The sequence below is a fragment of the Ursus arctos genome, unplaced genomic scaffold (genome assembly GCF_023065955.2).
Source record: "Ursus arctos isolate Adak ecotype North America unplaced genomic scaffold, UrsArc2.0 scaffold_4, whole genome shotgun sequence".
NCBI lineage: Eukaryota > Metazoa > Chordata > Mammalia > Carnivora > Ursidae > Ursus > Ursus arctos.
In genome coordinates, this window is record NW_026623056.1 from 43,415,058 (window position 1) to 43,427,175 (window position 12,118).

The following is a 12,118-nucleotide window of genomic DNA, read 5'->3' on the forward strand; positions in this document are numbered from 1 at the left end:
CACGCATGCCATCCTCTTTTGAGGTCTTGAAAGAGCACTAATAATTTACAGATTAACAATTTTTCATGATCAAAACCCAAAAGCCCTCAAAAGGCCAGTGCTACTGAGTAGAGGAGTGAAATTCTCCAAACATCTCCCTGCGTAAGTCTCAAGTGAGAAAAGGTTCTTTTCTTTCTTAGAAAAAACAAAACAAAACAAAACCCCAAAACCCTTCTCATGCTTTAAGGAGTGAGCATACTGAGCAGCAAGGAAGCATTACTGGGTTTGAGAGGCTCAGATCTCATTCTCCAGAATCACAGGATAGCCACTGTTACATCATCAAACTGGTCCCTCAGAGCGGCCCGGGGCTTCAGGAACTCCTCATAAATATGGTAATAGTATCACTTAAATAACAATCACACTCTGAGTGGAGATAACAGTTGGAGACACCAGCTGTGATATCCCATACTGACATTTTAAATGAAGTTGAATAGGCTCGGCAGTTGATGCATATCAGGTGTGTCAAAGATGAGCCCCTACCTTTCTAATATTCCTGCTACAGAGTACAGAATTTAATCAAACAGAACATATGGCAAATACATTCTGTTTTGAGGAAAATACTTCTAAAAAGTTGTATGGGGCTGGCTCACGTATTAAGATTAAGACCAAATTTAGTCACCATACCAAAATTCTTTTTTAACTCTTTAAAAAAAATTACTAGTATCAAATGGATGTCATCAACTGGAGGAAAGCAAGGAAATATTAAAACAATTTCCTCAGACTGGAAATAACAGTCTGCTTATCATAATGCCAAATTAGAATAAAATCTTAATTTATTCGGATTCATCAAGCAAATTGTTCATAAATGGTAGTATTATATGACATTTTTGTTACCAGTTTTACAGAATAGCCCTCAACTACTAAAGCAAATACTGCAGCAGAGAAGCCTAACAGATAAGTAGGCCAACTGGTGGCGTAAAGTCACAGCAGTTGACCCAAGTGTCCCGAGAAGAAGCAGTATTTCTTTTTTTAATGTAAAAGCTGAAAGTAATATTTCCTCATTTTCAAAGTAGGATGCTGGGTTTTCTCCTGCCAAAAGGATATCATTTTACATTTCATTTATGCAGCACTCTTTATTCAAACGAATCAAAATGACTCAATGCATCAATATTAAACAGAACAGTCCTGCTTGTCATTTTCTCTCAACCCTTCAAAAAAAACTGCTTAGTTTATGATATGTGTTTTTGGTTGGACTTACTAAAAAAGGAAAAGGGGGAAAGACCTAGAGCAGACACCACCTTATTTTCATGACCTGTATACACTTTTTTATTTGTCATACAGTGCTCATTAGAAGGGAGCAGCCTATGGTTGAGGCCAGGGATTTTGTGGCAAAATCAAGCGTATCGGAAGTGCCTCTCCACACCAACTATGTAAGCACTCTCTAGTGTGTGCTCTCTCTGGCTGACAAACCAAAGAAATCTGAGATCCTGCAAGAGCTGACCTGAGCTAAGCCTGGGATTAAACACTAATAAAAATGCTGGCTAAAGCTACATCACATCGAAAGCTAAGTACTGATGATTTAACAGGCCGTATTCACCACTGCATCCATTGTGAGTTTTTCATAAATCACGGCATCTAATTTCACTATCGGAAACATTTAATAAATTGGAATCGCATGGATGTGGACAGCAGTTTTTTCTAAGCTTTTAAAATAAATTAAAAACAAGGTAAAATGAAACAAATGAGTTCCTGGAAAGTGTCTATTCTAAATGAACTCCTTAATGAATACTTATAAAATGAATACAAAATATGGAGCTGATCTGACTATGATTATAGCAAAGGCAGCAAAGAGCATTAAGTATTCCCTTATGTGCATTATGTTCGTAATGGCAAGAGGCATGTCTGAAGTTCACTGTATGCTATTAAAACTCCGTTCTAATATTTCCTGAGCTCAGTAAGTTTCTCAGCCCAATAATCATTAAAAAAAAAAAAAAAAGGCAATACCTCTGCAAACTGAAACAAGGCTGATGCTTGACACTGTTTTGAAGGAGTATCAGAGTGGGACGAACTTGAAGATATCTGAAAGGAAACAAGTAATTTTTATTGCACAAGGACATTTTCCCATACCAGACTAATAGATTCTGCCATATATTCCCACTGTAGACACTGATAAAGATTAAGACATGAATCATCACCCTTAATGCCTTTTAGAAGAACAGTATAAATGATAAAGGAAGACAAAGGCCATGTTTCTAAAAACAGATGATTGGAAGAACAAAAGAGCAAATTTGGCCCATTTGCCATGTCTCTTACAGGATATCAGGTATGCTACAAACAGCCATTGAGGAGACTTGAGATGAACTGCTTTATTTCAATGTATTTTTAAAAAGTATTATTAAAAGCTAGAAGCTGCAAGAAAAGTCAGTCGCTTTCTCTTCCCTACACCACTCCCCCAAGCTGTTCTCTGCTTAGAGGCAGCTGGGAAACAGTGTCGGAGAAGCATATGGATGTGGCTCAGGGTATCTGGGATTGAGTCTTAGCTGACTACTCACTAGCTAGCTATATGACCTTGGGCAGCTCAGCTAATCTTTCTGGGACTTATTTTTCCTAACTATAAATTGATGATAATGATGAAGAGAATAATCCCCATTTTACAGGATTATGGTGAAAAGAAAAGTTACAGAATATACTGCCTGGCATTGAACCAGAACTCAGTAAATTATTCACTGAACAGGAATAGCATTTCTTTTGTAACCCCATGCATGCATACATAAACACACACTCTCTATCACTCTTCAGGCATCTGACAGTGGATGAGGATTCTGCCATACCACAGCTGGTTCAACTAGGCCTTTCGTTCCACTTGGTCATTATGGCAGCCTCATTAAAAGTTTGCTCTGATGGCCCCATGGAAGTACTTTTCAAATATCTTTTGAGAACGAGGTCAGTTATTAATTTGGGTTCCAAAGTGAACAAGACTTCTATCCAGCTACAAAATAGGGTGACAATGAGTCACAAGAGATAAAAGCCTGGGCATTATGAAGTCAGCCCATTCCCAGTCCCATAAAAGTATTTTCCTTCAATTAATTGTGCTCACCAACTCCATCAAAGGGTACTTCTAAGCAACAGATGCACCTTAATCATAACTCTTCAATCAGAGAAGTCATTTTTTTCATCTTAATTAAATTAAGCTGGTTAGAAAAACCATGGAGGCGGTCAGTGATACAATATCAAAGTAATGTTTAGGGATGAGAAAGAATTAGTAAAGAGACTGATGGAATTATTGACTTTATTCACTGCTGAAGCCATTAAGAAAATTTTAATGCCACTATAGTTAGGCATAAAAGCATCTTTAGAATAAATATCAGTAAAAAGAAAAAAGATCCAGATCCTATTTAACAAACTAGATATAAACAGACCAATGTGGATGAATAAAATTTAACCAAGTATTTTAAAGACATTTGCAGGTAAAATTATACTCTTCTTGGTTAAACCATGAAACCTATCATTTCAACTGAGCACCATAAGCAAGTGTGACAGATCGCAAATATGAATCCACAAGGATTTTACTGAAGTCCTGGGTAGGTCTTACTTCAGACAGCATTTTTCATTCCTATGCACCCTCAATAAAAGTTAAAGAAAGTAACGAGGTTATGTAAGGGGAATTAACTGCCTAATGCATATTTCCTTGAGGACTCAGTAAGACAATGAATGAAATGAAGAGAACCACTGCCATCAACCATCTAGATGTTTGAAAAGCATTTCAGAAGTTTCTAAACAAAAGGATTTACTTACAGATTAATACTGGGATAAAGAGATAATCACATGAATAGGGAGCTCCTGAAAAAATATCAGATTAGGGATAGGGACCCTCTATATAAAAGCAACAGAGTTAGGGATCTCTTTGGAATTTCAGGTGTGCTATAGAACCCCAAAAATGCACATATGGCAATACACCCAAAATTTCACATGAAATTTTAGGGTTTTCATTAGATCTTTAGAGGTTCAGGGACTACTAGTCAAGCGTCTCAGCTTTCAAAGTTGGGACCAACATTATTTAACATCTCTATAACTGCTGTTTAAAAACTGAGTGCAGAGTGAATCTGTGACATTAAATTCTTAAGGAAATAATATACAAAACAATTTTAATTCACAGCATACCTCACACAGTCAGAAAGGGAAGTGACAGATAAGGAATATGTGAGCAAATATGTATTCTAACATTCTGGTGATATCAGCAAGGCATTTACACATATTATAAACAATATCGGAAAAAGAATGGCCTCTGCCTTTGTGAATAGTTTTGCCAATGAAATGTTGAGAACCACCAACAAAGGGCACTGGAGAGGAAAAAAATCTGAAACTAAAAATATGCTCCCTTTGGGCAAAACCTAATACAATGGTAAATGTTAGGAAGAATGACAGTGCAAGAGAAGGTCTAGTAAAAGACAATTCAAATGATAAAGAGAAGACCGCTTTGGGTTAAGGTTTAAGAAAATTAATAATGATGGCTCCATATTGAGTTCTAGGGTAAACGAAGTATTTTGGGAAGCAATCTTAACCTTATGGACTTCATATTAAGGATAATATGCTTTCCTATCATCTCTGAAGCAATGTTAGAAATATATTGAGTCACACAGGTTTGACTTTGAAAATTGTCTTTGACTTTGAAAAATGCCAAATGCATGCTAACATTTCAATTAAGAGCAAAGTGTACTTACAAAAAAAAGGAATGCATAGCCAATAATCATGAGTTGATTCCATCTTCTGATTTAATGCATGATAAATTAACAGCTAATAAATGACTAAGTTCTAACAATAATTCAATTGTATCCTTGACTTTACTATCCATAAACAAAAATTAGTGGTGTGGTTTAAATGTAATAATATTTACTATGACTCAATAACAAGCTTCTATAGACATAAAGTTATTCCTTAATTAGGAGACTCTGGAGTTCAAAAATACCTTTTCCAAAATTTGATTCTCTTTTCCCATCTATGTTAAGTGAGCTAACGAGAATTCTTCATTGCTTTAAGTTACTGACATCAGTCTAAATTTAAGCTCACATCACAATCTCATTAAGTATGAACTGTAATACATTACCTCAGCAAACTGAAATAATGGGGACTTCTGACGTAGTTCAGGGGATTCTGAAACATCCTGTCTACAAGAGCCAGAGGATATCTGAAACGAAGAAAGATGATATCAGGCATCACAGGGATAATTTTTGGAAGACAGCAGATGACAAATGCCACCTCAAACATTCCTATTTGAGGAGAGAATAGTTTTCATTTGCTCAATTGAGGCAAGCCATGACAAAACAGTAGTTATAGTACACAAAGTTTTATACAAAGCGCCATCGAACAGTTAAATACTGCAATAAAAAGAAGGAGATAAACAAGACAATGCATTTTAGAAAAGTTAATATCCATTGAAGAGAAATTTCTACAACGATGCCCATTTGATCTCTTGGCTTTCTGCCACCAATTCTAAAAATATCAACTTCTTTCATGTTCTGTGTTTCCCCAATATTTTATATCACCTAACTACATGAAAACACAAATGGGATTTGGTAATATAACCCTTTTGGGAAAACAAAACTAAAGTCAAATTCTTGTTTTCTAGGTGTTCATGTGTTTATACACAAACCCTAATCATAGAAAAGTTAGTATTTACCTAAGAATAATTTCTTTTATAATATATATTTTCTTTTGCACTATTTACTACATTGGGTAAACATTTAGTGCTCTACAATCTCCATTTTATTACTAATAACAGTTATAGAAATACCACTGGATTTTTAAAAAAAATTCTTGCTATTAATCAAGTACTCTTGTCAGGACACCCACTTTCTTCTTTTATCTCACCGCCTATTTCTGCATTTGGGTGACATCATCACTTAGGAAGCCAACTATTACTGAAAAGTCTTGAGTGTCACAGAATGTTGAGAGAATGATACTGTTACTCCTCTGATCTGACCCTTTTTACAGATGAAGGAACTTAGGACCAGAAAAGTAAATACCACCTCCCCGTCCCCAACATTCAATAATCCCTTACTCTTACTTATCACCACAAGACACAAACATTTGTTTATTGTCCATCTTCTTCCTGGGGCTTTGTTTAATAAAGAATGTTCAACATTGCCTGCTTACAGTGTCAATAAGCATTTTTTAAATAAACTTAAAAAAAGTTTGACATGTCTTCTAAATCCTAAATCAGTCTGTCCTCTCAGCCCCCTTCCTAAATGACAAGATTAGGAAGTCTTAGGGAAAAAGTTATCTTTTATTATAGAGGAAAAACAAGTTAAAAATAGTTTTTTTTTAAAGATTTTATTTATTTATTCGACAGAGATAGAGACAGCCAGCGAGAGAGGGAACACAAGCAGGGGGAGTGGGAGAGGAAGCAGCAGGCTCATAGCGGAGGAGCCTGATATGGGGCTCGATCCCATAACGCCGGGATCACGCCCTGAGCCGAAGGCAGATGCTTAACCGCTGTGCCACCCAGGCGCCACTAAAAATAGTTTTAAATTAACATGTTTCTGACAATAAAATAATTCAAGTTCACTGTTGCAAATCTGAAAAAAACAAAAACTAAAAATACAGAAGAAAAATAATCTACAATGCTATCTGCAAAAGATAAGCACTGTTAATACTCATATATATATTCTCCCAGTTGTGTAAGATAACTTTTCATCAAAAATGAGATATTGTAATACAGTTAAAGAATGTTTTTTTTTTTTAACAAAACATGATTTTTCCTGTTATTAAATCTTTTCCAATGTAATTTTAAGAGCTGCATATGATTGTTATGTGGTTGAATCCTATGGAAACAGCTGACAGGCACCCAGATTACATTCCTAAAAATGGAGTTTCTCACTGAACCTTTTCATTAGACACTGAGGATGTGTTTCTCTAACGTTGTCATAGGTTATTGGGCAGCAACCGGCTTTTGAAATTTTAATTGTCACCTTTGCATTTCAAAGAGTAACGGCCACCTTCTTTCAGTGATGAACGCTGGAGAAGGTGCAGGAGCTTTCATTCATTTGCCACCTGAGGTCTGGCTGCCAAAGACTGGCTCCCTGTCACTTGACTATTTGACAGATTTTATGCCAAATGGCCCAACGGTGTTTTTATTTGCTTCCCAAGAATCTGAAGCCAGGAAGACACAAAATGCACTAAAAAGACGGTCAATGAATTCTGAAATTACTAGCCATAAAGAACTCCTTCACTGAAAGGAATACTTGAACAAAATATAGCTTTATTTAGGAATGATGAAGAAAAATCAATACTATCTTGGTTTATAAAGAAATCCTTTATGTGTAGCTCCTAGGTATCTTGGTAAATAATCAAAATTTTATTTAAAATCAAGCCTAGGATTAAATTAAAATTATGAAGTGTCTTCAAATTTAATCATATAGGTTGTACATGTGACATAATCTACGAGAGATATTTGGAATCAAATATATTTAGGGTAGCTACACTGCATAAAGTCTATATAACATATACTCTTACTTCTGATAGATGTTTCATGATACAGGAGAAAGTCACCAGTTAAGAGGAGATTAGTTACCCTGTGGTTTAGAGTTCATATGAACACTAAGAAGTAAAGTGAACTTTCTCTTCAAGTGCTGTTTATAGATTATTTGGCCATACTACAAAAGTCACAAAATTTTAAAGTTCAATGAGACCCTTTACAAATCATTATAATGGATAGCCATACATAAAACTTTCTGTCTGAACAGAGAATTCAAATGTAAGTAATTATCAAGGCCCTGTAATCTTCCACATGTTGTATTAACTGGGCTATGAAATCCAAGAAGTCTGTATATGCGTGCTTGTGTTCACCACCCATCTGTTGTATAGTAGATGCACAATGAGTATCTGCTGACTGACTCGAGTCTCTGTGCGTACGGATACAAAAAATCTCAATGACCTGGCCAGGAATCACACAACAAAGGCTGACCAACGGTTAAAAGAGTAGTAATAGAATCACTAAGGCTATACATCTTACTCTAAGATGTCTCTCAAAATTGAGTTACTCTTAATTTTACTCATAAATTTAAGGCATTAGTTACTCTTAACTTTAAAGCACTGTAGATTTAGCATATATTTTCAGTGTACTGTATGGGAAACGGAAGAAAATTAGGAGCCTGGAGAATTGGGTTCCTACTAAGCTCAGTGGTTACCTGTCTCTCTGAATCAGAAGCTGCAAATCAGAAGGGGCCCTGAGTGGGAACAGAGAGAGGGTTGCAAAAAAACCCCAACAATACCAGCAGCAAAAGCGGGGAGAAGACAGAAAAACTGTAAAGGACAGACACAAATGTTTTATAAAGCACTGTAGTCTGTCTAAAAGAAATTAAAGTAGAGCCAAGAGTCGCGAAGTGTCTCCTGAAGGCTTCAGTTCATGGCAGTAATTAATATTTATAACTATGGTTCTAAGTTGTCAAGATAAGGATAATTATAAAATATAGCCTTTATTAAAAGGCAGAAATGCGTGTGATACATGTTAGGCATATTTCCATCAAAAATCTCAAAATGTAAATATAGCTCAATGACATGGAAAATGAATGTATGTAGAAATTCATTCTTGTGTGCTTGACAAATAAGGCATCCGATGCAGGAGTGTACATTTGTGCAGATACTGATAAATACACACATTTGGTAAAGAAATCTGGGATTATACCCACATAAAAGTAGAAAGTATTTTGCACACAAGGCTCCTATTGAAGTATTAGTCAGAGGGTCCCAGACCTTATCACCTTGCTATTTCTATTTATAGCACTCCGAATTACTTATTATACGGGGCATGCTTTTTATGGCGAAATATCAATTCCTCAATCTCCATTCCTATGCTAGGGCCAGCTTACTTTCTAAATATAACAGAATATACAAGAGCCAAAGATAGCGCTTCATTAATTATAAGCAGAGGTTAAAGGAGAAAAAAAAACCCCAAAGCTGTTCCTAGAGTCTCTGAAATAATCCATAAAGCCACTAGGTGTAGCTATCTGTCCAAGAAAGAAACAGCTAAAGGGATTTTTAAAAGCCAAGTTTTGTTAATGTCCCTTAAATCCAATCTTCCCTTTGATTTAGTTATAATTCTCAAAAACCAAGAAAGAAGAATTATCGGCATAATTAAGAATTACAACATAGTATCTTTTTCCACAAGTATACATGACATCATGCAAACAGAAGATACAGAAATGGGATCCAGCCTCCTGATACAAAACAAGATCACACCAGTTAGATGCACTAGAAGTGCTTTGGAAAGCACCAGCCTGTTCCTACCTCACAAGGCGCAAGACTGCAGCCACACAGCTGGATTCTGATAAACATAAGGTCAACAAAAAGGGTAAGTGCATTGGTTTTATCTGAACCGTACATTTCTGCCCTTGCTATAGCAAACATTTGTTAATACTCAACTCCTTCAACAAAATTCAATAAAAACCTACTATGCGCCAGCCACAAAGACTGCTCACTGTTTTTAAGAAGCTTTCATTCCACTTGTATGCATTATGTGCTAGAGAATAAAATGATAATTAAGGGAATGTGTCTGGCCCTTAAGTGGCTTATAATCCAAGTGCAGGGGACAGCTACACAGTTAAGATATAAGTGCATGGTGGCAGAACACAGTGGCATTGTAAGGCCTCTGAGGACAGAGAGGCAGCCTTCACTCCTTCTGGGATAGGCTGAAGTTGTTAAGACAGTAACATCTGAGATATACCTAGGAGAAGACACCAGAATTGTGGAAATGATGTGGCAACAGGAGGAGGAAAAGGATGGAAGCAGGTACCCTGTGTGCTTGAGAAATAATGGCTTTCTCAGTGTGGACGAAGAGTAGAAGCCTGGGAGTGTAGTGGGAGATGAACCGAACTGAGAGAAATTTGAATTCTCTGTTACAAAGTTTGAAAATTAGGCTGAAGGCAATGGGGAGCCAGCCAAAGTTTTTACTCGGAGGAGCGGCATGATGAGAGATAGGTAGTTAGATAATTCTGTCAGTGGAGTGCAGGATGACCTTGGCTGGGAAGTGACTGGAGGCAGGAGACCAATTAGAAGGTTAAAAAAATAAACCAGCTGAGATGTGGGGCCCCAATTAAATCAGAGATGGTATTTGCCAGGCCCCAGTAATTGCCTGGAAGGATGTCAGGGCTGAAGGAAAAGGTCTGGACAAGGCCAGGATTTCCAAGGTTGGTTAAAGCCTTTCACTCAAAGGGTTTCCGGATGGTGGGGAGGAGGGTGGGCGGGGGCCGGGCGGTGGTCTTCCACGGGAGGAGAGAGTTTGGGACTAGAGGATTCGGTTTCAGAGTTCAGGAGTAAAGATCCCTCGTGATGCCAAAGGCCAGTGAACTGATTCTCCCTCGTTCAGCTTGACCCAGTCTTTCCTACAATTGGGCGGCTTTTGCCAAGTATCCTTCTCTAACAGAGTACCTGAGTGATCATTTAATTTACATTTAATAGGAGATGTTAAATGAAGCTCTGAAATGGACTTGTGCTTAAACACAGGTGAATTAAATGTAAGCATATTACATCCAAGTTAGTCCTTCAAAATGTTTTTAAGGATTAAAATAAAGCCACCCTTAATTAAACCTAAATTAGGTTTGAGAGAAGCCGAGGACGGACGCACCGCGCTTGGCTAGCTGACACCAGGACTGAGCCACAGCGGAGACTGAGCACTGGGCTTTACCCTGGGGAGCATAAAGCCAAGTAACACCGCACAGAATCGCACGCTCCCCAAAACGAGAGTACACAGGATCTGGCTGAAAGGAACAGAAAGTCCAGGGTTCTGCTCAGGCCCCCAGGGCTACCGGGGTCACTCCTGCTGCGGCGTGGGTGAAGTTCTATCATTCTAAGCCATGTGGCAGAGCACTAGTGTGGAAGTCCAGAAGGGACTCCAGGCCACGTCTACAAGTAACTGCCACAGCAGCTGAGACAAATCACAACCCTGTCCGGCTTCCGGTTCCTCACGTGCCACTCCTCCTTCTTCACTGGGCAATGTGGAGACAGAACGCAGTGGTGTATGAAAACAGGCTCTCAGGAACAGCACGGCAGCAACCACCACCCTTCTTGTCTATCCTCTCATTCTCCATCCTCCGCTTTCTATCCTGGCTCACGTGAGGCCCGCCTCCCCTATCACCCCTTCCAACCACCTCTGGGAGACTGAAGAGCCCATGCAAGTTCATCACTGTCTGCAGTGGCATGGCCTGGGGACTCAGCAAGGATAGATACCTGTCAGTCAAGCTGGGTAAAAGGACCGGATTCTCTGAGCCTTGAGCCCCCACACTGCTGACATGTGGACGAGGCTGGGCTGGACAATAGTTTCCGTCAAAATGGGCAGTGAACAGTGACTTCATCCAGAAAGGAAGAAAGCTCAAAAAGCCCATTGATTATTTAATGTAAAATGTAAATACAGTATATTTCCTCATGAGATATGTTTAGAAGTTAAAAAACTGTGAGAAGGGAATGAAAGCTTTGATGGGACTGGGGTAAGAGTTGGGGGAGGGGAATTCAGTGCATTCAAGCACAGTGAAATAGATGAATTAGTAGCCTAAGAAAGGTATATATCAAACTAGCTCAAATGTACCAACAGGTGGGAAAATAATTTCCCCTAGTCACTGCTGTCAGAAATTATGATAAAGACACATGAAAACTTTCAACTTTATTGAAATCTGTAATATTTGTGAACTTAAAACTCAGTGTTTAAAATATGGACATAATTCTTCATTCGTTTAACAAATACACTGGATCCTTGAACAACACGAGGGTTGAGAGAGCCAACGGTAGTCAAAATTCCATCTGTGACTTTTGACTCCACAAAACCTTAATTACTAATAGCCTACGGTTGCCCGGAAGCCTGACCGATGATGTAAATCCTGTGACTTTGGGTCACACTATGACCCTGGAGAGGCTATGTAACCTCTTTAGCCTAGAGAGATTATCCCCCTTTATGAAATGGGGATAGTAATAAATAATAATAACAATAAACCAACCTCAAAGGGGTTGTTGGAAGATAAAATGAGATAATCCATGGGAGTGCTTAGCAAAGTACCTGGTCCAGAAAGTATTCACGAAATGGTCCTGTAAAGGTCCAGCACAGGGCGCCATGGGAGAAGGGAGAAGTGGCCGGAGTTGGGGTCAGGTGGGT

General features: G+C 38.2%; 1 protein-coding gene across 24 annotated transcripts in view; it reads right to left on the reverse strand.

Moving 5' to 3' along the window:
- BBX (BBX high mobility group box domain containing) overlaps positions 1-12,118 on the reverse strand; it is a 266,345-nt gene that overhangs the window by 58,162 nt on the left and 196,065 nt on the right. For all 24 annotated transcript variants that reach the window (XM_048215165.2, XM_044381783.3, XM_026492720.4 and 21 more), the window contains 2 exons: positions 5,084-5,164; positions 1,984-2,058 (listed from right to left, as the gene is read on the reverse strand). In XM_048215165.2, the coding sequence (XP_048071122.1) occupies positions 1,984-2,058; positions 5,084-5,164 (156 nt within the window). The remainder of the gene's footprint in view (positions 1-1,983; positions 2,059-5,083; positions 5,165-12,118) is intronic.